The sequence below is a fragment of the Sapajus apella genome, unplaced genomic scaffold (assembly GCF_009761245.1).
Source record: "Sapajus apella isolate SASKATOON/1434 unplaced genomic scaffold, GSC_monkey_1.0 scaffold12, whole genome shotgun sequence".
Taxonomy (NCBI): Eukaryota; Metazoa; Chordata; class Mammalia; order Primates; family Cebidae; genus Sapajus; species Sapajus apella.
Genome location: NW_022436952.1, coordinates 4,881,372 through 4,907,997, shown reverse-complemented (window position 1 = coordinate 4,907,997; position 26,626 = coordinate 4,881,372). Strand labels below are relative to the sequence as shown.

Below are 26,626 nucleotides of genomic sequence, written 5' to 3'. Positions count from 1 at the left end.
CCAGCAGGGTGGTTATCACTAGGCTAAAACTGGACAAAGACCGCAAAAAGATCCTTGAACGGAAAGCCAAATCTCACCAAGTAGGAAAGGAAAAGGGCAAATACAAGGAAGAAACAATTGAGAAGATGCAGGAACAAAGTAACCTTATATATAAGCTTTGATTAAAACTTGAAATGAGGAAAAAAAATAATAATAATAAGTCAAAATTCAAAAGATAGAATGATTGTGTGTCTCCTAAAGAACCCTAAGTCTGAGAGAGGAGGCTGAGTGGCAAGTCTCATAAGTATCAGGCAGTAACTGCCAGGTGCCCACAGAGTCACTGTGGCTCTAAGAGGAGCTTTCCTCCATCAAAAGCTGAGGGGGCGAGGTCCACGGAGCCCTGTACCCTCGTGGGCACACCTAAGCCTCCAAGACACACACACACCTGCACACAAGCACACATGACCCTTTGACACAAGAAAGACCCTTTGTCAAGCACAAGTGGGGTCCGACAGAGATTGGAGTGAGGATGGGCACCTTTTTGTAATTCACATGCCCAGAGGCAGCACCAAGGCCCCCAGTGCTGCAGGTGCCCCTAAGTGACGCCAATGGCTATGAGAAGGTGGCCTGGGCTCTGAGTGAGCCTGGGGGCCTAGGAACATCTAGATGAGGATGGAAAGTCTTAGGCAGCCTTTCCCACGCCATCCCCACTCACTACACCCAGGAGCCATCTCTCCTTCCCCTTCAGCACCAAAATGTAATTCGATAAAAAATAAACATGAGACCAGGCTTGGTGGCTCACGCCTGTAATCCCAGCGCTTTGAGAGGCCAAGGTGGGTGGATTACAAGGTCAGGGGTTTGAGACTAGCCTGACCAACATGGTGAAACCCTGTCTCTACTAAAAATATGAAAATTTGCCAGGCGTGGTGGCACGCCCCTGTAATCCCAGCTACTCAGGAGGCTGAGGCAGGAGAATCACTTGAACCTTGGAGGCAGAGGTTGCAGTGAGCCAAGATTATGCCACTGCACTCCAGCCGGGAGACAGAAGCAAGACTACATCTCAAAAAAATAAAAAATAAAGATGAAACTCCAGGTCTCCCATGTCCTGACTTTCAAGGTGTCTGTGGCCATGGGGTCTAGAATCCAATGTCAACCTTTCTTCCTTCGGCTGCCTCACACTTCAAGGCTCAGCTCAAATGGCGTCCCCTCCTTGAAGACTTCTCCACTCTCAGGCAAAGTTACTGCCTGCCAACCCCTGCTGGCCCGCCCTAAGCCTACAGCCCCTGAGAAATGTCCAGTGTTCTCCATTACGTTGCTCAGTCAATATCTGCTCTCCTGGCCACTCCCACAGCCAGATCACAAGCTCTGCTAAGACCGTCTGCATGGAATCTGTCTCCGTACCTCAACCCCTAGCACAAGGCATTGCACTTAAGAAATGACTGTGAGTGAATGAATGGGTTACAAATAGTCAAGAAAACCTCAACAACTTACAACATCAGCCCACAGCCCAAAGGAAGCCCACCCTTCCTCCCCTGCCCACCACAGATGACTGCCTTTCTCAAAAGGACCGCCCCCAAAGATCACAGTAAACCACACATGCCCCCTCCTAAGTTAGAGCCCAAAGCGGCAGGAGAGCTGGCTTTCAGGATTTCTGTACCTGCAAGGCTACAGGGCAGAGCTTGCCCTCATCAGCAGCAAGGGGAATGGGAGGGACAAAGGGACTCAGGGTGGGGCAAGGACTTTTCAAGGGAGGTGATTTCCAGGATAGAGATACAAGTGGCACCCAGGGAAGGCAGGGCTCCCAGAAACCTCACACCAGGATCTAGGGATGGGTCTCCCCACCATCCGGGCTGGGGAGCAGGGTTGGGGTGTGCCCCAAACATGAATGCAGCCAGAGACACCAGTTGTTCTCTGAAAACACAGTCCTTCCAGCGGGGTGTGGAGACCAAATGGTGCAGAAGGGGAGATGAGGGGTGGAACTATATCTCTAATTGAAACTATTCGCTCACTTCAACTGCCAGCTTGTACTTATTTGTTCGAGTGTGAGTTTGGTGATATTTTTATTTTTTCATGAAAGCATCCTTATACCCCCCCCCCCACCTCGGTTATTTGTTTTAGATTGTTTTACCAACATCTGGAGCTTGCCCAAGACAATGACTTCCATCTCCATGACCAACAGATCCTTTCTGGAACCAAGACGCAGGTTGCCCCAAAGCACCATTTCTGGCACCTTAAGGCATTCTGTTTTATCCCTGCTTCCAGGCATCAGTCAATATCTGCTCTCCTGGCCACTCCCACAGCCAGACCGAAAGCTCTGCCAAGACGGTCTGCGTGGAATCTGTCTCTACCTCATCCCCTAGCACCAGGCCTTGCACTTAACAGGACCTTAAGACATGACTGAGTGAAAAGACTCAGGGAGCAGAGTAGTGGGGAAAACAGAAGTGAGAAGGGAAACAAGGGAAGGATGGGCCCCCAAATTAAAAACTTCCAACGAAGGGCACTTTAAAGGATGCTTTATCAGAAGAGGCGAGAAGGCGCAATCGCCCGATCTGGCGACCACATCAGCTTCTCCCTGCCCCCACTTCCTCAGTGGGGAAGGAGGATGAGGCCGGGAGCTGCTGGCAGTGTCTGGGGGTGAGGTGCTGGCTTTCACCTGGCAGGTGGATGGACCCAACACCTCAGCACACAGCCCCTAGAGCCCTTCTGCAGCCAGCGCTGGAGCCCTTTGTAAGAAAACCCTCATTAACTGATTCCACTAATTCAGAATCCCTATTGTTGAGAAATGTTAAGTTTACCCCGTCCCTGTGGCTCCCTCATGGAGAAAACCTCTTAGTTTGTCTAAACAGTGGTGAGCAGGTGACAGTTGCCTACTTGGTATATTTTTGAGTTATGGGAAAGTACAGAGCACCTGTTTGTTAATAATGGCCACCTGTTTGGAGAGAATCAATTCGTGGATCAGAATCTGCTTGGGGCCTTCAGCCTGGAATGCTGTCAGCCCCTGAGGCTCTCAGCTCAGAAGGCTGCTGGCCCCCCGATAGACCCACTTTGCTGTTCTATCTCATTTCCTTCAGCGCCGCCTGGGTGGGGGTCTCCCAGCCAATCTGGTACTCGGTACCCTGTCAGTTTTGATGTTGGGAATGCTAACGTTGCTTTCATACTGACCACGAACTAAAGAGTTTCTTAAGCAAATGAACAGAGGAAATGATACTGACTTCTGGTGGTTAGTCTGTCCAGCCACATAGTAAATACGCTGCCCTGTGTGTTTTGAGTGCCTCTCCAAACAGATGCTGTTAATTGCACGTGACTTTTCTTTTCATCAAAGATGATTTGCAGACTCTGCTGAAAAGCCTGAGGAATGGTTTATATGAGGAAGTACTGGTAGGAAGAATGCTTGTGGTTCTCAGCCTGTCCTTCCCTCTCCCGCAGGAGTGAGGCTGTGAAGAATCCTCCCATCGCACCTCCCATCCCCTCGCCTAGCAGGGGTGGGGAGGAAAGTGTTTAGGCCGAGGGGAGGAGAGTTTCCTCCAGACAGGGTTCAGTGGCTGGGGATTCCTAAACAGTGAGGAATCAAACTCCCCTCCCCACATTGCCCCAGGCAGGGAGGAGTCAACCCTGGGCACAAGGATGGTGACGCCACCATTCTGCGTGACCAGGTGGGCTTGGTCAATGGGATCGTCCGTGGTGATCACATGGTCTGCAGACCAGATGGCTCTTCCTGAGCTTGTTTCCTTGAAGCAATGGTCATTTGGGGTTTACAATTCCCAGCAGCTCAACCTAATCCAAACAAATTCCCTGCGTGCGGGGTTGAATATGGGACCCAAAGGCATCTGACCTCTTAGCCACATAAAAGCCATTCCTCCCCAGAAGCAGAGGCTGTGGCCCGTTTTAAACCCCAGTGAGGGCCATGGGTCCTGTCCCAGAAAAATGCATGGGTGTGAGCAGGCTCCGTTTGCATTTCAACACTCCACAGACAGGCCCTGCACGGTGGCTCATGCCGGTAATCCCAGCACTTACAGAGGTCGAAGCAGGAGGATGGCTTGAGCCCAGGAGTTCAAGATCACCCTGGGCAACATAGTGAGAGCTTGTCTTTACAAATAATAAATAAATAAGACGGGCATGGTGGCACACACCTATAGTCCCAGCTACTCAGGAGGCTGAGGCAGGAGGATCGCTTGAACCAGAAAGTTGAGGCTGCAGTGAGCTATGATTGTGCCACTGCACTCCAGCCTGAGTGACAGAGCAAGACCCTGAGTATTAAAAATAAATAAATAAATAAATAAATAATTAAAAAACCCGAGGCCGGGTGCAGTAGCCCACGCCTGTAATCCCAGCACTTTGGGAGGCGAAGGCCGGCAGATCGCCTGAGGTCAGGAGTTCGGGACCAGCTGACCAACATGGTGAAACCCCATCTCTACTAAAATATTCAAAAATTAGCCAGGCATGATGGTGGGTGCCTGTAATCCAGCTGCTGAGAGGCAGGAGAATTGCTTGAACCCAGGAGGTGGAGGTTGCAGTAAGCCAAGATGGCACCACTGCACTCCAGCCTGGGTGACAAGAGTGAAACTCCATCTCAAAAAGAAAAAAATTCCCTATACAATTTTAAGAGTTCCCAGACTTCCTGAATCTTATGCCTGTTCCCAAAAGCTAAAAACCTCTGACAAAAAGGGATGCAATTTCCAAAACAACTCCCAAACTCAAGTGATGTCAGGCCCCTGTTCCCACCTAGAGTCACAACAGAGCCGAGGGCAAGGTCTATGCTGTGTCTATTCCCTCAGCGGTGCCCTGACCTCAACACCTAGGTCCACTTTCTTGCAGTTATTCATTTTCTAAAAATTGTAGCGCTTGCCCACTGGGCTCAGTGCTGGGGGCCACAGAGAGCCCGCAAGCAATTCACACCTGGTTGGGGAGGATGACATGTTAAAAGTATCAGCATTTGTTCTTGCTACCGCTAGAAAGAAAAGCAGGGAGAAAAAAAGTCAGCGAAATGCTAGGGGAAAGAAGAGAAAACCGTGAATTCCGCTGCACGGCGGAGTGGTTACTTGCATAGCATCTGAGCTGGGCCGCTGGCTGGGGAGAATAGTGCCAAGCAGTAAAAAGGACTGGACTAAGAGGCATTTTATACGAAGGGACTGTGTCATAGCGATGTGGATGGCCCTTGGCATGTTCAGGGAACCCAGCGGACACAGAGCAGAGCTGCCCAGGCAGAGGGCGGTGAGTGGAGGGAGGGTTTGGAAATCAGCCTGCGTGGTTGACTGCGCCCAGCTGTGCCGGGCCTTGAATGCCACACTGAGGATTTTGGCCTGACCTGTGTGTGGGCAGCAAGAAGTCAGAGAATGATGTGATCAGATCTGACGATGACAAGGAGGAACAGGGGACAGAGGGAAGGTGTTAGGGGGAGATCCCACAAGCGCTGAGGCAGGAGCAAAAAGCTTCAGCCTATTTCCATATAAATAATGATGAAGAAAGCAACTAGAAATATAACCGTAGTAGTTATTAGTTATTCACATGTGACCTTAGTTATTCATAGGTGATCCTAATTCTTTTACTAATGCCTTTCAGGTTGGAAGTGTGAACCTGGGGTGACATTGTCAATTGAATGACACTAAGGCAAGATGCTCTAAGCCCTCTGTCACACCCTCATAAGGGCTGCTGGAGGGCGCTTTGGCTGTGGGCAGCATCAGCGCTGGGAAAGTGCCCGCTATTTAGCCAGCTAGGGAAGGAGACGTCCAAAATAGCTGAGATGTCTCCTTCCTTGGGGGAGTTAGGAGAAAACTCTGCTTCTCCAAGCTCTTGCGGTAGGCCTGATGGCTGTCAGGGACACCCACAGACATCCGGGGGTTTAACTGTCTCTATGTGATGCTGTGCTTCAGGGGTCACATTCCATGTCCACGCTCATGTTCGCTTCTGCACCTGGTTCCTTTTTTCTTAGAAAAGATAATCAGCAATAGTAATATAAATCTTAATGTTTTAGTTCTTTCTCGGTAAGTATGGAAAAGGTGCTGATGCATTATGCTCCTTACCTCACTTTGGGTGCCAGAAATTCCTGAGCCCCTACCTGAATGACACGTGATGTACTTGATCCTATCACTGCCACGCCCTATCTACCCTGCGCCCAGTCTCAGACCAGCAAGACCAGGTCCTACCTTCCCTGCCCCCAGATTTACAACTCAATAAAAGTGGAGCGTCCTGGCTTTTGGGGCCACTGCTGGTTTCCGCGATTTGGGTAGCAGTGGACCCCTGGGCCCAAACTCGCTTTTCTCTATCTCCGTGTCTTGTGTCTTTTATTCCTACAATTTCTTATCTCGGAACCAGCCGGGAGGGGCTCACAGAACCCTGTAGGGCTGGATGCTATAGGAAGGAGGACGAGGGTGGGAGCTGCTGGCAGTGTCTGGGTGTCAGGTGCTAGCTTTCACCTGGCAGGTGGACACAACACCTCAGCACACAGCACCTGGAGTCAAATTCCCGCCACTTCCACCACCCAGATCTCGAGTTTCCTCCTGACCCCACAGAGCAGGCGTGGCCTCCCTGCTATTTCAGGTGGGCTGTGCCTTCCCACCCCTCTTCACCAGGCATCTCCCCAGCTGGCTCAAAAGGAGTCTTTCATTCCAGAATCACAGAGGAGCCTCGGAGGCAGATGCTACTGGGGATCTGAGCCCTCTAATTCACCCTCATTCCACAGCTTGATCAGGTACACGTTTCCTGAGACTCCACCCCGCAGAAGCCCTGTGAGGGAGGCGCAGATGAAATAGACATATCCCTGCCCAAGCACAGTCCTAAGAAGCTGCCTGGGGAGTTTGCACACAGGGCCGTGGGTGTTTGGGGGAGCTGAGGAGGAAAAGATTCTCTGGGTGGAATAGGGGTGGGTCAGTCTAAAAAAGGCTCGGTGGTGGACTCCGGGATTTAAATGGAAAAGATCTGGGCTTGAATTCTTTCATAGCTGTGTGACCACGAATAAGTCACTCTACCTCTCTGAACATTTATGTCCTCATTTAGAAAGGGACAAATGTAGGAACTCACAATGTTTAGGGGAAGATCCAAGACGCTGTACAGCTCAGTGCCTGGGAGCGAGGATCATAATCAGTGCAATAGGCAGACACTAGCACGGCCCCAGTGTGTTAGAGCCTCTGCGGTGGCTGCCTGGGATCCACAACCAGATGCGATCCAGCCCCTGAGTGTAGGCTGGATCTATGACTTGCTTCTAGCCAGCAGAATACGGCAAAAAAAAGATAGGATGTTACTTCTCAAATTAGGCTACAAAAAGACCCTGCTTTGCATCTTCGTCGCCCTCTGCTGCTGTCTTGCTTGCCCGCTCTGATGGAAGCCAGCTGCTGCGTGGTGGGGAGGTTTACCAGGCAAGGAGCCAAGGGAGGCCGCCTTGAGGAACTGAATCCTGAATCCTGAATCCTGCCAAACCAGATGAAAGCTCTGAAACAGGTCCCAACTCTCCCCACCTGCCACCCCATCATGGGGGTAACTGTGTCCCTGGCTAACACTTTTTTAAAAATTGAGATAGAGTTTCGCTGTTTCACCCAGGCTGGAGTGCAGTGGTGCAATCTCAGCTCACTGCAACCTACGCTCCTCGGGTTGAAGCAATTCTCCTGCCTCAGCCTCCCGAGTAGCTGGGATTATAGGCCCACCACCACACCCAGCCAATTTTTGTATTTTTGGTAAATATGGAGTTTCACCATGTTGGCCAGGCTGGTCTTGAACCCTGACCTCAGGAGATCCACCTGCCTTGGCGTCCCAAAGTACTAAGATTACGCATGAGCCACCATGCCCGGCCGCTGGTTAACACTTCAATCACAGCCTGTGAAAGATCTTGGACCAGAGGTCCCGGCTGAATGGTGCTTTGCTTGCTGATCCACAAAAACTCTGAGATGATATGTTGTAGTTTTAAGCCACTAAATTCTGGAGCAATCTGTTACACAGCTGTAGCTAACTAAAGCAACCAGGTGATACCGAGATGATTTAACAACTGGCTCAACACAGGCGTTAACCAACTGGTCAGGGCAGCTGTGGAGCAGGTGCTGGGGCCCACACTGCGCCACTTGATAGAGGACTGGGAGTGCAGGGGGCTAAGGGAGGGCAGGAGGGGTTGTAGAAGGTACGAGGCAGCTCAAATCAGTACATTTGCCAACAAGAATGCAAGTATTTCAGTATTTTGACAACTGATACAGCCATAGTGGAGTGCACTAGCTGACTATCAGCCCTGGATCTAGTATCTAGCGTTGGAATTGGGCCTCAAGGGATAAGGTGATATCCACAGGGCCTCCGGCACAGAGCGAGGGAAGCCACACATTGGAGCTGAAGGAAGAGTTTTCTGCTGTCACCTCTTGTGTGCAATTTCAAAGACTGCTTCACACACATACAGCAAAGACAGGAAAACAGTTCTACTGGCTAAAAAACAGTTCCTTGTGTAGCAGCAACATAACAAAGGCCCTGAAATATAAGAAACACGCAGAAGAGTTCAAGGCCATGTTTCAGAACGGGAAGGAGGGAGGGGCATTCACAGGTATCGAGTAGGTGCCTGCTGTCTGACTGGCACCGTGCCTGGCTTTCTATCTGAGTCTAGGCCACTGGGGCACAAGGGCCTCATGAGGAGCCATGTGGTATGGGTGGCAATGAGTCACAGCATCTAGGACGGTTTTGTGGAGGAAAGGAGGCAGAGGACACTGGCACTAAAAAGGGAGAAGGAGGCCAGGGGCGGTGGCTCACGCCTGTAATCCCAGCACTTTGGGAGGCCAAGGTGCGGGGATCACCGGAGGTCAGGAGTTCGAGATCAGCCTTGCTAACATGATGAAACCCTGTTTCTACTAGAAAAAAAAAAAAAATTAGCCGGGTGTGGTGGTGGGCACCTGTAATCCCAGCTACTCAGGAGGCTGAGGCATAAGAATTGCTTGAACCTGGGAGGTGGAGGCTGCAGTGAACTAAGATCATGCCATTGTAGCTTGGGCAACAAAAGTGAAACTCCATCTCAAAAAACAAAAGAGAAGGAGAAGGGAAGGGAGGGGGAGGTGCAGGCCTCCACACTTCTGGAGTGGGCTAGGCCTGGGGTACAGCCACCAGCCAACTTGCCCATGGATCAAGGCTATAACCCACCCAAATGCTTACCAGGGAGGAGAGATTCCTTATTTGCAGCTTAGCAGTGGGTGCTTTGCTCCCAAGTCCACCAGAGCCATTTGCTCCCAGAACCATCAGCTGGGACCACCCTAGTTATGCTGAGAGCTGAATTAGTCCCAAACAGAAGCAGCAAAACTTGACCACAAAACCCCTTTCTAGAAGCATATGCAAATCAGATGCTCCTCCATGACAGTGTCTGGCCCTCTGCCACCTCCCTTGAAATTATGCAGTGTTGTATGGGAAGCGTGTCTAGCCGCTGGCCCTCCCGAAAGGTGATATGCTTAGGGGAGCCCGTCTACGCCTGCTTACCAGCTGGAAATGCTAGCAGCAGGCAGATATTGGGAAGAAGGGAAGAAGAGAAAGGGAGGTTGCAGGAAGGTGGAGAAAAAAGGAGCTAGTGAATTTCTGAAGAGGGGAAAGAACTTCTGGCCTGTTGGGAATTAAGCAGGCCCCATCGCCAGCCCCTTGACCCTTGAGTGCTGCCCACCCCACCCACAGATCTGGCCAGATGAAGGTGTGGTGTGGACTGGGGTGAGTTGCTCGGTAGAGGGTAACCAGTCTTTCCTGGGCACTCCCACTGGTGGGCACTGTGCCTGGTGCTCTGTGCCTGGATATCTCAGCTAATCCACACCACAGTCCTTGAGAGGGCTCAAGGTAACTCACTGGATGGTAACAGCCACAGCCCAGACCCTGCCTTGGGACACACGGCAAGCGGAAGAGTAGGTGACAGGCATGCCCACCCATGAGGCGTGTAAAGTGCCAGAGTCTCTGTGAAACCCATTTTGGCCACAGCTATCAAAATTATAAATGCCCCTGCCCCTTGACCCAATGATTGAACTACTGAGAATTTAACATATGGAAACACTCACACGGGGGCATGACAGTACCTACCGTATTGTCTGTCATAGCCCAAGACTGGGAACAACTGAAAAGTCTATCCCCAGGGGCGGGTTAAATGAAGGGACATCCATGGAATGGACTATCACGCAGCCATTAAAGAGAAGCATGTGGCAGCTTGCTGTGTGCTGAGACAGAACAGCGGCCAGGATGTACTTTGCTCAAGTGCAGAACCACAGACATCGTATGTCCTCAAATACACACGCGCGCACACACACACTCTCTCTCTCTCTTTCTCTCTCTCTCTCTCTCCCTGAAGGCTTGCAGCTCTGGAGATAACCCAGAGCCCTGGTTTCCCCTCCCTTTGCCTCCAGGGAGGGGAACTGAGAGGCAGGGGCCCGGGGAAGGTGAAAAACCTCATCTCTGCACATTCTTTTGGGTCTTTTGCATTTTAGGCCAGATAGATTTATTCATGAAAAAATAAATTTTATAAATGAAGATAAAGAAATGCATTAGTAAATAGGCTGGGCACAGTAACTCAGCCCAGTAATCCCAGCACATTGGGAGGCTTAGTGGCGGAGGTTAGATTGAGCCCAGGATTTTGAGACCACCCCAGGCAGCATAGTAAGACCCCATCCATCTCTACAAAAAGTTAAAAAATTAGCCGGGCATAGTGGCGTGTGCCTGTGGCCCCAGCTACTTAGGAGGCTGAGGTGGGAGGATGGCTTGAGCCCAGGTGTTTGAGGCTGCAACGAGCTACTATGATGGAGACACTGCACTCCAGCCTGAGACCTTGTCTCTAGTAACAACAATAATAGAATAGTAATTCACAGCTGGGCATGGTGGCTGACTCCTATAATTTCTGTACTTTGGGAGGCCGAGGCAGGTGGATCACCTGAGGTCAGGAGTTTGAGACCAGGCTGGCCAAACTGTCTCTACTAAAAAATACAAAAACCCTGTCTCCACTAAAATACAAAAATTAGCCAGGCGTGGTATCGCACACCCATGATCCCAGCTACTCAGGAGGCTGAGGCAGGAGAATCACTTGAACCCAGGAGGCAGAGGTTGCAGTGAGCCAAGATCGTGCCACCGCACTGCAGCCTAGGTGACAGAGTGAGATTCCATCTCAAGAAAAAAAAAAAAAAAAAGAATAGTAATTCATGGAAATGGCAAAAATCTCAAAGAGGGATGTGCAGACGAGTACAGGTGGGGAAACTGTGTCACCGTAGCATGTGACTTTTTGTCCCTAGCCACAAAAGCTGCATGAAAGTACTGTGGTGGCAACATCTCACCTGTGACACCAGCATGAGGACACCGCTTGTTCCTGGTCCTGCACTGTTCGCTACAGAACCTGGTGTCGCTGGATTATAAAATACTGAGTTAGAAAGGCTACCGTAGTTAAGATATTCTTATTCAGATTCACAGACCTGATGTGCCAGACATCGGGCTCAACACTTTACATACACTGTTGCCTGTGTGTTTACAGCAGCTGTAGGGGCAAAGCGTCACTCTTATCCCTATTTTACAGATAAATAAATAAACCCAGAGAGGCTAAGTGACTCACCAGAGGTCACATGCTTGTGGAAAGTGTGGACTGCAGCTCAGACTTTCAGCTCCAGAGCTGAGCCCCTAACACTGCACTGAGCCCTAGTCCTTGCCTTCAGATTAAAAAAAAAAAAGATTAAAAGTCCCATTACCCCCCATCCCTCAAATTTCTGTTAAAGACAGAGGCTTCGCTGGGCACGGTGGCTCACGCCTGTAACCCCAGCACTTTGGGAGGCCACGATGGGAGGGTCGTGTAAGTTCAGGAGTTTGAGAAAAGCCTGGGAAACACAGCAAGACCCTGTCTCTACAAAAAATAAAAAATTAGCCCGGCGTGCTGGCACGTGCCTGTGGGCCTCCCAGCTACTTAGGAGGCTCAGGTGGGAGGATCACTTGAACCTGGGAAGTGGAGGCTGCAGTGAGCAGAAATTGCACTACTGCACTCATCCTGAATGACAGAGCAAGACCTTGTCTCAAAAAAAAAAAAAAAAAAAAAGGCTGTGCTCAGATGCTGAATGCCTCGAGGGCGGACGCCATTCCTCTTCACCATATTGCAACTTTGCCTGGAACATAGTGGCCCAGTGTATAGCAGGAACTCAGGACATGTGTACTGATGAAATCCAACAGAAATAGGCAACGATGCTTCCCCCAGGAAGCCCTGATTTTACAGAACGGTGGTACCTTGCCCCTCTACAGGAAGGCGACTTGGTGGCTCCCAAGATGTCCTTCCCTCCAGCCTGGCATGGCGAGAGTGGAGCTCAGAATGCCCCCAGGCCCCATCAAAACCCAGGTAGGGTGGGAAGGTCAGATAAAGGCTTCTCCCCAGACCTGCCTGGGGTCCTACACAGCAGAGCTTGCACATACAGCTCAGCAGAAGAGGTCAAGTCAAAAAGTCTCTGAGCCAAGGGTCTGGTAGCAGCAGCAGTGGATGGGATGCCTCTGCCTCCCCAGGAGGCCAAATTCAAGACCCTCGTGAGCATGCAGTCGGGGTTGGGAGCAGGGGAGAAAGAGCTGTGACCTCCTAAAATGTCAGCATTGGAGGAGGACCTGGGAGGGAGAAGCACCCCTTCAGCTACTCCCCCATTTTGTAGATGAGGCAACTGAGGCTAGAGAGAGAATGTGATTTGCTTTGCTGCCCAGGCTGGAGTGCAGTGGCACAATCTTGGCTCACTGTAACCTCCGTCTCTCAAGTTCAAGTGATTCTCCTGCCTCAGCCTCCCAAGTAGCTGGGATTACAGGTACACGCCACCACGCACAGCTGATTTTTGTATTTTTAGTAGAGATAGGGTTTTACCATGTTGGTCAGGCTGAGTCTCAAACTCCTGACCTCATGATCCGCACACCTTGGCCTCCCAAAGTGTTGTGATGACAGGTGTGAGCCACCATGCCCAGCCTCTATTTTTTTTGATAGAGGTGGGGGTCTTGTTCTGTTCCCCAGGCTGGTCTCAAACTTCTGGGCTCAAGCAATCCTCCTGCCTCAGTCTCCCAAAGCACTGGGTTTATGGTTGTGAGTCACCACACTGCTCATCATGCTGCCTCTTTTTTTTTTTTTTTTTTTAAGAGACAGAGTCTCACTCTGTTGCACAGGCTGGAGTGCAATGGCACCATCCCCCGGGTTCAAGCGATTCTCCTGCCTCAGCCTCCCAAGTAGCTGGGATCACAGGTGCCCGCTACCACGCCTAGCTAATTTTTTGTATTTTTAGTAGAGACAGAGTTTCATCATCTTGGCCAGGCTGATCTTGAACTCCTGATCTCAGACGATCCACCTGCCTCGACCTCCCAAAGCGCTGGGATTACAGGCGTGAGCCACGGCGCCCAGCCTGTGCTGCCTTCTTTCAGTGCTATGCCAGGCATGCTCCGACTGGCCTCAGGACCTTTACATGTGCTGTTCTCTCTCCTGGAACATACTTCATTCTCCTCTTTGCTTCCTGAACTCCTATTTATCCTGCAGATTTCAACTCTTTTCCTCAGCAAAGCCTCCCCTGGCCTCTGCCAACGTAAAGAGCTCTATGAAAGGCTCAGCTAGTACCCGGCACCTCTACTTGGGAGCCTTGTCACAGTGGTGATTCTACATTTGTCACTGTAATGATGATCCAGCTCCTCAACCAGACTTATAGCCCCACATGGGTAGGACCTGCAACCTTCTTGTTAACTGCTGTGTCCTCAGCAAGCCCCGTGCCTGGTACATCGTGAATTCTCTATATATTTGCTGAATCAAGAAAGGCTCCAAGATCCAGCTGTCTTTGCAGCTGGGCCCACTCACCTCTTTATAGCCAAAGACAATGCGGCCATCACGGTGCAGCGCTGCCTGGAAGGTGAAACTGCCCCTGTCTTCCCAGCCTTGGAGGTAGACGTGATCCCACTGAACCACAAAGACAGTCCCTGGGGAGAAGAGCAGAGAGCTGGCTGGACGGGAGATTATGTAAGGAGCAGGGCCCTGCAGAAATGCCAGTCGGGGGCTGGGCTTGGTGGTTCACGCCTGTAATTCCAGCATTTTGGGAGGCGAAGGTGGCAGATCATCTGAGGTCAGGAGTTCGAGACCAGCCTGACCAGCATGGAGAAACCCCGTCTCTACTAAAAATACAAAATTAGCCAGGCATGGTGGCGCATGCCTGTAATCCCAGCTACTCAGGAGGCTGAAGCAGTATCACTTGAACCCGGGAGGTGGAAGTTGCAGTGAGCTGAGATTGCGCCATCGTACTCCAGCCTGGGCAACAGGAGTGAAACCCTGTCTCAAAAATAAATAAATAAAAATAAAAAGCCAGCCGGGGGGCAATGGCAAGGGACAGGTGGGTCCCTTCAGGATGATGGGGAAGTTTGCCAATTGAAGGAAGCAGGAGCTGGGCAGCCCACTAAAGCAGCCTGGCTTCCCAAGCAGCAAGAGGAGCCAGGAAGTCCTGCTTCAGGCCCAGAAACCGTCCTTGGTCATCTCTTTCCCCTTTCCTTCTTGTCCATTCTGACTCCTTGAGATAAAAGGAGAAATGTCTGTTCTCCTGTGTTCAGACGGGGCTCAAGGGACATCCTGGTGAAAGTAAGAAACAATAAGGGCCCCTAGCATTTATTTCACCTCCACTAAGAGTCACACACTGTCGTTTTGTTTTCTCATCAGATTCTTCTGGGGAGCAGGCATTTTTGGCCCCATCTGACAAATGAGAAAACTGGGCAGAGAAAGGTGAGTGGCGGCCTAGCTGTGGGGCTGTGGGACTCTTGCCCTCTCTAGGCCCTGTGCTCCTCTAAAGGGCTGGACCAAGGGATCCCTGGAGGTGGGTGACTTAAATCCTGAGATCTGGTCTCACCATTGTCAAAGTAAACAACTGTGGAGTTGTCGGAGTAGCCAGGGTTGAAGTTGGCCATCAGGGGTGCCACGTACTGAGTAGCTGTGAGCATCCGATGGATCACGTCCCCCATGAAGATGAAGCCTAGGGTGGGAGAGGTGCAGAGAAGTCACCAGAAATGGCCCAGAAGGGCCGCTTTGGGGGCCTTTTTCCCAAGAAGGGCAGCGCAGGCAGAGCTGGAAGTGAGCCTCAGACCTCTGTCACCATCCCCATCTGGCAGGCTCTGGATATGGTGTGTACGAAGCCAAAGGGCCCCAGACCAGAGAAGGTCCTCCCTGTCCCTTCAGCGAGGCAGACTGTAGGTCAAGGGGACAGGAAATGGAGGGGACTCACAGCTTTCCCCATCTCTGGGGAAGTAGGATTCGGAACTGAAGTGCAGGAATTAAAGACAGGTGCCTCCTATCAGCAGAGAGCCTGGCCCGGGAGCCCAAGCTCTCAGTGGGGTCTCCCTCTCCCTCTTACCCAGTGACTCCGGGACACAGGGCCATCCACACCAACTCCTGCTGGCCCGAGGAGGCGCGCACACACACACACACAGCTGATGCAAGGGGAGTGGTCTGACGTCCACTGACCCTCCTCCTGAGAATCAGGCTCCTATTAGAGCCAAACGTGTGTCCCCCACATTCCATCCATACAACCTTGTCTCTGGTGAGCCTCCCCTGGGAGGGCCCCTGAGATCGGGCTGAGATCTCCAAACCCTCCCCACAGCCCCATGGCATGGCCTTACCTCCGGTTGCTATGGTGATCTGCCGCAGAGGATGCCCGTAGAAAGGGAAATCGAAGGACAAGACCACTCTCTGCAGGGGATGGAGAAAGTCAGGCCGGGCCAAGCTGCAGGCCAGGGACCTGGGCACCCACACTGCCTCATGCATGTTTGGACAGAGTGGGGAGCAGGTATGCCCAGGGCCACTGCCGGGTACCCCAACTCTGGCAAAGTCCCATGGGAATCCCTGGAAGGTATCTCCTAGGTCACAGAGCCCTGGCCACAGCCATGCCCACTGACCAGGCAGGATGGGTTGACCCAGGGAAGCATGGCTGGGGACCGGGACACTCACCGAAGCCTGCCGGTGGGTGTTGGAGAGGATTGTGTGGATCTTCGCTTGGCTCCGGTTGGCCTTGGCCACATCTACCCACAATTCCCGGCTGCGGGGCTCACTGGGGCCATAGAGACGGGACACATAGTAGCTGTGGTTGTCCTCCTGCCAGCACCCAAGATAAAGCCCACAGGAGGCATGAGTAGTCAGCATGCCAGGAATCACTCTCCACCCCTCCTCACCCAGACTTCTGGATACAGGAAGTCGCCACCCTCCCAGGGCGCTGGACCTGTGGCCCCAAGGGCTGGTTTAGGCCTAGGACTCCCTGAGACAGCTCACTAGCTGGCTCCTAGAGGTGCCCCCACAGGCCTGTCCGCAGCCAAATCCGCACCTGCTGCACTCATTCTCAGCCCTCCCGTTCCCAGGCAAGCCAGGAGGCTGCCAGCCCCTGCATGCCTTCAGAGCACGACCATGGCTGAGCTTGGCTTGGAGCCTGAGGGAGGAACAGACAGGATGGCCCCAAACCAGGCCCTTGTTTTCAGGGAGCTCCCAGACCGAGGGGGAGTCATTGTCCCTGCCCTGGAAGAGTACCCTATTTAATGGAAAAGAAAAATCTGGGCTGGGCACAGGGGCTCACACCTGTAATCTGTGTCGTGAGATTACAGACACACAGACCCTCAAGCAGAGATAATGCAGAGCCCAGTGCCCGCACAGCATCACCAGAGGGCTGGGAAGGGGAGAGTAGCAGCAAAGATTCCTTTGAGGCTTATCTTTGAGCCTTTGCTGTGTGCCTGATGGAGATAAAGAGCAAGCCGGAACGATGTGGGCTGGGGGTTCATTCTGCAAAGCCTCTCCTGCAGAGGAGCACTTGGGGCCGGAGTTTAAATGAGGCCAGGGAAATCGCTGGCAGAAAGACTTAGAGCCAGAGGGGGCGATGTGGGAGCACTTCCTGGAGCTGACCCAAGAGCACCAGTCGCAGGAAGAAGGGAGGAAGAGGCGGGCAGGTTCCCTTGGCAGCCAGCGCCACAGAGATGGGGCCGCTGACCCATGAGGAGCCCTGGGTCATTAATCAGGCTGCCCAGTGGCGGTGGCACAGACACAGCAGAGCAAACGACGTTCTCCCTGCCAGGCTGCCAGCTGCCCAGCCGGCCCTTGCCCTGGGCACAGTGTGAGCCGGCACAAGGGGTTCCTGCACTCCTCACCTGCCAGAAGGCACTCTGCTCTTACGACAAGTGACACACTCTGGGGACCCGGGATCAGGGCAGGCAGAGGGAAGATAAGCGGACGAAACATGGTTGGTTGGTGAGGGAGGGGAGGGCATATTTCTCTGCCACTGCCTTCCCTTCCTGCCTCCAGATGACCCATGCCTCCACCCATCCTCAGCATGGCAGTCAAACCAATCAAAAACACTTGTGCGGCCACAGCACTCTGTTCATAAGCTATGCAGGGCCCCATCAAGACACTGTCCTCAAGACAAAACCCAAAGCTCTTAGGCTGGCATGCCAGGTCCCACCGGGAGCCATCCCTGCCTCTCTCTAGCTCCTTCTCACTCCTCTCACCACCTTGGGCTTCCTTGTGCACCCACCCCCCAGACCACACTCAGGCCACCAGGGGTCACTCATGCCACTGCCCACGCTGGTCCTCCTGTCTGGAATGACCGCCCTCACCTTCTCTCCTTGGCAGATTCCTGTTCATTCAACACTAGGCTCAAACTCTGCCTTCTTTCTTTTCTTTTTCTTTTTCTTTTTCTTTTTTTGAGATGGAGTCTCGTTCTGTCACCCAGGCTGGAATGCAATGGCATGACCTCGGCTCACTGCAACCTCCACCTCCCAGGTTCAAGTAATTCTCCTGTCTCAGCCTCCCGAGTAGCTGGGATTACAGGTGCCTGCCACCATACCCGGGTAATTTTTGTATTTTTAGTGGAGACAGGATGTTATCATGTTGGACAGGATGGTCTCGAACTCCTGACCTCAAGTGATCCATCCACTTCAGCCTTCCAAAGTGCTGGGATTACAGGCATGAGCCACCACGCCTGGCCAAACCCTGCCTTCTTCTTGGCCTTCCACCACTGCCTGCCCAATGATGACCTCCACCCCCTACAAGACGCCTCCACTGTCCCTTAGTTCAAGGGGTCCTCAAGGGATGATTCACAGGTACTATTTGCAAGAGTCACATGGGGCACTCTTGTTGAATTTCTGGTTTTACGCATGAAGCCACCTAGTAGGGGGGCTTCCCTGATGCCACGGCCCCTGGGGTGAGGGTCGAGGATGCTGCTTCTCTTTGCTGCCATAGCCACCAGCCCTGGATTCCTGGAGGGTACCCAGAGCAGGGCACACTGCTCTCCAGCTCTGCCCACAGGCACTGAAGCTACTGCTTCTGCCCAGAACTCTTGGCCTCCCTCGGGAAAGCAGCTCCCTCTGTTTCCGCCCCTTTCCCCACCCTCCAGGAGATCTAATGCTTCATCTTTTCTCCTTAGTTTCTGTCTCTCCTATCTCCACCCATCTCTGCCGGAGACCCGATCTCAATTTAAAAAAAAAATTACCCACCAAGAAACAAAGCTCCACGCACAGCAATCTGTGCAGAGAGACATGCACAAAAGAAGAGTCTGCTGGCCACCCCCAGCTTGCTTCCTGGATTCACGGGTGAGCAGTTTTTATTCCACTCCTAATCAAAAAATATAGGGGGCCCTGCCCAGCACGGTGCATCTGACAGTCCACAGCACCCCAACTGCAGCCAGTTATGCTTCAGCGGGGCCACCTGCCACAGCCGTCAGCTCGCCCTCTTCCCCCCAGTTCAAACAAAAAGTGGTTTACTAAGAGGCATCAGTTAGCCTAAAATTTTGTCTGAAGAAAGGAAACCAAGTTCAAATACTTTTCAGCCCATCTTTTTTTTTTTTTTTTTTGAGACAGAGTCTCGCTCTGTCAGCCAGACTGGAGTGCAGTGGTGCGCCATCTCAGCTCACGGCAATCTCTGCCTCCCGGGTTCAGGCGATTCTTAAGCCTCAGCCTCCCGAGTAGCTGAGATTACAGGTGCGCATCCCCACGCCCAGGCCAGCCCGTCATTTAAATGTCTGTTTGCCCCTGAACTATGAGCCCCTGACATGGAGGGATGGGCAGGATCACCTCTGTGCCCTTGGCTCACCATCCCTCACATCCTTGGTGCTGAGAAAGGGTTTGCTGGAGGTGGGGGTGGGGAGACCAGTGCTTTGCAACGTGTTAAAATTTGGGAAATAAACTTGCCTCCCTAAATCCTGGGCTATCTTCTTATGGTCTGTGGGTGAGGGGGAAACAGTGACCCACCTGAACACAGCCAGCGCCGGGTAGCCCTTCCGTCCTTTCACGTGCTGTAGTGGGTTTCAAGTGTGTTACCCAAAACGGTATGCTCAAGTGTGAACCTCTGGTACCTACAAATGTGACCTTATTTGGAAATAGTCTTTTTTTTTAGACGGAGTCTTGCACTGTCGCCCCGCCTGGGGTGCAGTGGCACAATCTTGGCTCACTGCAACCTCCACTCCCGGATTCAAATGATTCTCCTGCCTCAGCCTTCCAAGTAGCTGGGATTACAGGGTGCCTGCCACCAGGCCTGGCTAATTGTTTGCATTTTTATTAGAGACAGGGTTTCACTATGTTGGCCAGGCAGGAGTCGAACGCCTGACCTCATGATCTACCCGTCCTGGCCCAAAGTGCTGGGATTACAGGCATGAGCCACCACACCCGACCCACTGGAAATAGTCTTTGCAGATGAATCAAGTCAGGATGAAGGCAGACTGAATTAGGGTGGGACCTAAATCTAATGACCAGTCTTAAAATAAACAAAGAGGGGGATGTGGAAGCAGAGGTGCAGAGGAGGCACAGGGGCACAGGGGCACAGGGAGGGTCCATGTTACAATGAAGGCAGAGATTGGAGTGTCTCGGTTTACAAACCACACACACCAAGGACTTCCAGGAGATCCAGAAGCTAGGGCAAGACTAGGAAGGATCTTTTCCCAGGGCCTTGAGAGGAAGCGCGGCCCTGCTGACACCCTGATTTCAGACCTCTGGCCTCCAGAAGTGCAAGTGAATAAATTTCTGTTGTGTTCAGCCACCAAAATCCTGGCAATGTGTGACGGCAGCCCTAGGGAACGAGTATCCACGCCCACAGGTGTGTGTTACGTGGCCGGATGGGACAACCTGAAGTGGTTTTCCCTCCTCCATGTCCTCCCCTTGCGTAGGGCGTTGTGGCTCTCGGTTGCACTCAGAACAAAGGTTATACCCCTTAAGCCATCCCCGTCTCTTCTTTACTAATAGATCATTGATTTGGGATTGAGCGCAGTGGTTCATGGATTATAGACATGAACCACTATAATCTATAATCCCAGCACTTTGAGAGGCCGAGGCTGGAGGATCACTTGAGGCCAGGAGTTCAAGACCAGCCTGGGCAACATAGTGAGACCCTGTCTCTACAAAAAATACAATGAAATAAAACAACTAGCTGGGCATGGTGGTGTGTGCCTGTAGTTCCAGCAACTCAGGAAGCTGAGGCAGGAGGATGCCTTGAGCCCAGGAGATCGAGGCTATGATTGGGCCTCTGCACTCAGCCTGAGTGACACAGTGGGACTCTGTCTCAAAAAAATAAATAAATAAAAGGAAAAAAATAAAACTGATTCTGTAGCAACCAGCAATGTCGCCATCTAATAAACTTCATTCCCTGGATGTCTTAAGGATTATCATGTGACACAAGCTGGCTCCTGACATGAGCTGAAGGTTCTAGTGGAGCCTTTTGAAAGAGGTCAAATTTGACGGCTTCTCCCTCTTATCTTTGCCCTTCTTCTTCCTGCCTGGAATGCAGACCTGATGGCTGGAGTTCCAGCAGCCATCTTGTGAGTTTAAGGGCAAGAGCCACACTCCAAGAATGGTGAAGTGGAGAACTAGATGGAGCCTCAGTCCTTGATGACATGCTAGAGGGATGCTCCTTAAGTCCCTGGATTTAGCTCTCTGCTACACAGAAACACAAATCCTTCCCCTCCCCATGTGTGGTGGTCTGACCCCAGCTCAGCATCTCCTCCTCTCCCCTGCTCTCTTGTTCTGGGAATTGCCGTGCAGTTGTCTTCCTCAGGACCTTGGTGCCTCCTGTGCCTCAAAATTTCTTCCCCTTCCCTGTTCAGGACCTGACCCTTGTTTACCCACCCAGCCTCAGCTCAGGGGTTGCTTCTTCAAGAAAGCCGCTCTGATTCCCTGTTACATTCTCATCACTCCCTGTGCTTCCTTCTCCTAACGTTTTGCACACTTGTGACAATTTACTTGGCTTTTATACACATCTCCACGTCTGCTTTTCCTGTAAGATCATAAGCTCCCCAGGAGTAAGGTCAGCCTTTATCTATCATGTTTAAGCACAGAGTATGTGTTCAATGGAGGATTTGTTGAGTAGAGAATGACCACAAAGCATAGCTGCCTGTTTTGCGGCCACCACTGCATATTCTGAGGCCCAGGACAGGATCATTCTACCAAATAAAGCAGGGCAGCTGCAGATGCTAAACCGAAGTCTCAGCGTCACCTGAATACAGCTTCCACCTGGGAACCTGAGCCAGCCTGTGTTTAAGACAGTTGCTTTGAGGCTCGGAGAAAGATCTGGTTTCAATCAGCCTAATTCCCAGGCCCCGCGCAGCGAGAGCCTTCCTCAAACCTCCAGGCGTCTCAAATGAGCGCCCAGGACAGAAGCCACGCTCTGCCATTGTGAAGCCCAAACAGATGCTGAGGTGTCTCTTGCCACCTCAGCTAAACCTATAAAGGGTGAGTTTCCTGGGAACGCATCTCCCCAGCCCCTTTCTCTAAGTTCTCTGCTTCACAGCAAAGACAAGTGGTCTGGCTCATAGTCCCCACTAGCGCTGCTCTGCAGAGAAGCCAGGCCCTGGCTTCTCTGGAACTGGTTTCGGGTGGAGCCTTGGATGGAGCCTTTTTTTTTTTTTTTTTTGTCATTCATTCTTTTTTATTTAACTTTAAGCAGGGCTTGATCAGAAAGAAGAACTCAGAGGAGTAAGGCAACACCAACACCAGGGCATATGATTCACCCCAGGCTCCCCCCGAAACCACTTCCAGTTGAGTGTCACGGCCTCAACTCTGACACCTGGATGATCCTTGGACCCGTTTGTGGAGTTGCCAAGGCCTCCTGCAATGGCACCTCTTAACTGACACAAAGCTTTCATCTCTTCTGACTCAAGGAGACTCAGAAATGAAAGGAGGTACTTGCTGCCTCTAACTCCTAGGCTGAGATTCTCTCCAATACGTCAGCAGATCCCAGGGAGGACGAGCGCCTGGAAGCCTCATGAGGCCCTACTCAGGCTGCTTCAGGCCTCAGAAGTGCCAAGTATAGCCAGCGTGCCAGGGGAAGGACTGGCTCGAGGTCAGTGCCATGCAGAATCTGCTGCAGGCCCCAAACAGGCCCAACAGACTGCCCTCCTGGCACGCCTGACTTTGATTACCCCAGGTCAGTGAAGCCAGGAGCCATATCTGCTCAGCTCTGGCTAAGGGCGGCCACAGAGTGACGCGTGAGGCCAAAATGCACCCTGGAGGGAGGGGGTGACTTGCAGTGGGATCACTCCCAGGCAGAGCCAAGCACAAAGCCTGCAGGGGAGCATGTGGGAGCATGGGAGGAAGGAGAAGGGAAGCTGGCATCTGCAGAGTGGGATGGTAGAGTGCTGGGCATTTCATGTCTGTTACTACACGGCAACACTAGGAGGTGAGCACTAATATTAGTCCCACTATCTCAGTTGGAAAACTGAGACTAGAAATCATGTAACTGTGCCGGGCACGGCGGCTCACGTCTGTAATCCCCGCACTTTGGGAGGCCGACACAGGGTGGATCACTTGAGGTCAGGAGTTTGAGACCAGCCTGGCCAACTCGGTGAAACCCCGCCTCTACTAAAATCACAAAAATTAGCCAGGTGTGGTGGCAAACGCCTGTAATCCCAGCTACTTGGGACGCTGAGGCAGGAGAATTGCTTGAAGCCGGGAGCAGAGGTTGCAGTGAGCTGAGATTGTGCCACTGCACTCCAGCCTGGATGACAGAGTGACTCGTGCAAAAAAAAAAAAAAGAAAAATCATGTAGCTGTATGAAACCAGGTCAGTTCCACTCAAAGACAGTGACCTTTCCTCTGTCCACTGTCTCTGAGTTCTTTAAGCAACAGCCCCCCAGGAAGGACTTGGGGTGACCTGCCAGTCATTCATTAAAATCTCAATCAGGGCTGGGCGCAGTGGCTCACGCCTGTAATCTTAGCACTTTGGGAGGCCAAGGCAGGAGGATCACAAGGTCAGAAATTCAAGACCAGCCTGACCAACATGATAAAACCCCATCTCTGCTAAAAATACAAAAATTAGCCAGCCGTGGTGGCACAGGTCTGTAATCCCAGCTACTTGAGAGGCTGATGCAGGAAATTCGCTTGAACCCAGGAGGCTGAGATTGCAGTGAGCTGAGATTGCGCCATTGCACTCCAGTCTGGGAGCCTGGGCAACAGAGCAAGGCTCTGTTTCAAAAAAAAAAAAAAAAAATTAGAAGGACCACTGTCTGGAGGTGGGAGCTCAGGGACAGTGGCGCATCCATCTCCTCACACCCAGCACTTCCCTAGCACAGGGCCTGGCACCTGACATCTGGCGGGTGTTCAGCATCTGCTTGCCAAATGAGCTGAATCAAGGATTTTGCAGCCAGTGGTGTCAAGGCTGTGCTGAGAATGTGCAGTGTGGCTCTGACAAAGACATCTCCAATGGCAGGTGACACAAAAGCCACTTACAGAGGAACCAGCTGCCTCCTCTAGGAATCCAAGCCCATGGAGAGCTTTCCCCAACCTGGGACATCCTGGACACAGGAAGGTGTCTCTGGATTCCTCAAGTTCTTCTCTGAGGAAGTGAAGATGACAAGGGAGATGCTTCTAGGGCAAAGAAGAGAAAGAACTCTAGGCTCAACCCAGCTCCAACGTGGAGGATGTGTTAGACCAAGCGTCTGAGAGCCCAGCAGCAGGCCAGCAGGTGTGGAACACGGACTACTCTTGTGTCATCAGGGCATTGTCCTAAGTGTGACTGCGCCCGGGTCCAAAGAGGGCTGCCTGTAGCCGGTGAGGCAGCATGCTTCCTTGTTGGGTTCAAAAGGAGAAACTTCTCACCAAGAGTGGATGGAATGCAAGATCTTCCCTTCAGTCTTACTGAACCATCTGATGCAGGCCCCAACTATGACAGGGACCAGGGCTGTAAACCAGTCTACTTCCCCAGGAACTGGGGATCATGGCTCCACTAGGAAAGGGGAATGGAAGCTGGGTAAGCAAAGGCCTGACATCAGGGTTGATGGAGAATGTGGCTCAATGACCAAGACCAAGCTTCTCTGCCATTTTCTTTTCTTGTCTTGTCTTTTTGAGACCGAGTTTCACTCTTGTTGCCTAGGCTGGAGTGCAGTGGCACAATCTCGGCTCACCACAATCTCTGCCTCCCGGGTTCAAGCGATTCTCCTGCCTCAGCCTCCCAAGTAGCTGGGATTATAGGTATGCGCCATCATACCCAGCTAATTTTGTATTTTTAGTAGAGATGGATTTTCTCCATGTTGGTCAGGCTGGTCTCGAACTCCTGACCTCAGATGATCCACCTGCCTCGGTCTTCCAAAATGCTGGGATTACAGGTGTGAGCCACCGTGCCCGGGCATCTTCTCTACCATTTTCAGCGTGGACTTCATTGTAAGGCTGGGCACCTTGTAGTGACAGGATGGCTGACAGTGGCAACTAGCCCTGTGCATCCTGGCTCATGGAAGCAAGACAGGCACAGCACACATCTCCCCAGCCACCGAATGAACACATGTGCTACAGGATGGTAGGGCCAACCTGGGTCCCGTGCCACCTCTGGACTAGGGAGCCCTAGATGCCAAACAGCTTCCACCTAAACCAAACACCGGGTAGGGGGTAGGGTTATCATGGAACCCAAGATCCCATTCCTACTGTTCAAGGCTGTAAGGTAAAATATATGTTGGAAAGTCAACCACAATGTCCACCTGTCAGTTGAATCCTGCCAATGAACCAGTACTCTCAAAAGACAAGAAACACTTTGGGAGGCTGAGGTAGAAACCTCACTTGAATCCAGGAGTTCAAGACCAGCTTAGGCAACACAGTGAGACCCTGCAAGTCTACAAAAAAAAAAAAAATGCAAAAATTAACTGGGAGTGGTGGCATGCACCTGTAGTCCCAGCTACTTGTGAGGCTGGGGCAGGAGGATCGCTTCATCCCAGGAGATCAAAGCTGCAGTGAGCCATGATCGTGCCACTGCATTCAAGCCTGGGAAACAGAGCAAGACCCTGTCACAAAACAAAACCAAGAGATATGGCTTTTACTTTCTGGAAGCAGAGCTGAGTAAAGGGCTTGACTGGCCAGCATCCTCCAATCTGTCCACATGCCCAGGGAGGCACAACAATTCTGACAACCAGTCAGGCCTTGGGGAATAAGAAAGACCCTTCAGCTGGGGCAGGGGTGCCCCATTGCCTGTATTGATTGTCTCCATCCAGTTCTTTATGAGGCCAGAGCTTACCCAAGTTCCTCAGGGCTGAGCATCAGTGATGCAATTAAAACTGTTGCCACCAAAAAAACAAACAAACAAACAAAAAAACTGTTGCCACCTACCCAGGGTTTTCTAGAACCAATCATTTTAGACTAAAATGTCTTGTCTTTTCTCTTCTCTTCTCTTCTTTTCTTTTTCTTTTCTCTCTCTCTCTCTCCCCCCCCCCCTTTTTTTTTTTTTCTCTCTCTCTCTCTCGGCAAACTGCAACCTCTGCCTCCTGGGTTCAAGCAATTCTCCTGCCTCAGCCTCCCAAGTTTCTGGGATTACAGGTGCATGTCACCACGCCCAGCTAATTTTGTACTTTTAGTAGAGATGGGGGTTTCACCATGTTGGCCAGGCTGGTCTTGAACCCCTGACCTCAGCTGATCCACCTGCCTTGGCCTCCCAAAGCACTGGGATTACAAGCAGGAGCCGTCATGCCCACCTAGTCTAGAATTTCTGATGCTCCTGGAACATCAATGTTGTATGGAGCCCTGCTAACTAACATTTCAGGTGTGGCATTATATTTTAAATAATGTCCTTGTACCAGACATGTTTTATCCTTGTACCAGGGTGTTCCGTCCCTATCCCAAGGACGCCCCCCATCACCCCCCACGGGCCCTGCTGAGTGATTACACCCACCGCAGTCTCCCACATGACTCTGTGCTTCCTCAGACTGATTGGACATAGGTAGTCATATGATTCAAAAGCAGCCCATCTGTTGGAAGCCTACAATCTCCAGCTTGTGCAGCCTGAACCCCGGGGAGGGTGAAGTTGGGAAACTGAGAAGCTAGCAGCAGGAGGGCTGAGCTGAAAGATCATGGAGACTTGGGAACTGAAACCATTCAAGATAAAAAGGGTCTGTGAGAAAGAAAACAAGGAACTGAAACCATCTTGAGCTGTCTGCAGAAGACTCCTGATCCACAGAAAGGAAAAGGCAGATCTGGCTTCAATAAACATATGCTGAATTGATGAAAAGGAGGCAAGAATTGGGGGAGGGAGTCTGGTTCCCAACAGCTTTCCAGCTTCCTGAGGTCTGGCTGCCCTTCATGTCCAGCCCTTGGGTCTGCCATGATCGTTCTCTGCACCCTCACAATAATCCTTCTTTGTGGGACAGCTCAAATAGCTCCTTGGAACCAAAAGGACCTTAAATAGAATAGCCTTGCTTATGGGGTGATCAGAGGAAAGACCTCCAGGGTGAGCCCAGGCAGTCCTTCATTGGTATAGACAGCAAGAA

General features: G+C 51.7%; 1 protein-coding gene across 1 annotated transcript in view; it reads right to left on the bottom strand.

The window, feature by feature from the left end:
* Positions 1 to 26,626, bottom strand: part of PLXDC1 (plexin domain containing 1) — a 76,968-nt gene that overhangs the window by 20,642 nt on the left and 29,700 nt on the right. The window contains 5 exon segments of the mRNA XM_032279254.1: positions 6,344 to 6,392; positions 13,742 to 13,860; positions 14,775 to 14,897; positions 15,541 to 15,610; positions 15,869 to 16,012. Coding sequence (XP_032135145.1) covers positions 6,344 to 6,392; positions 13,742 to 13,860; positions 14,775 to 14,897; positions 15,541 to 15,610; positions 15,869 to 16,012 — 505 coding nt within the window.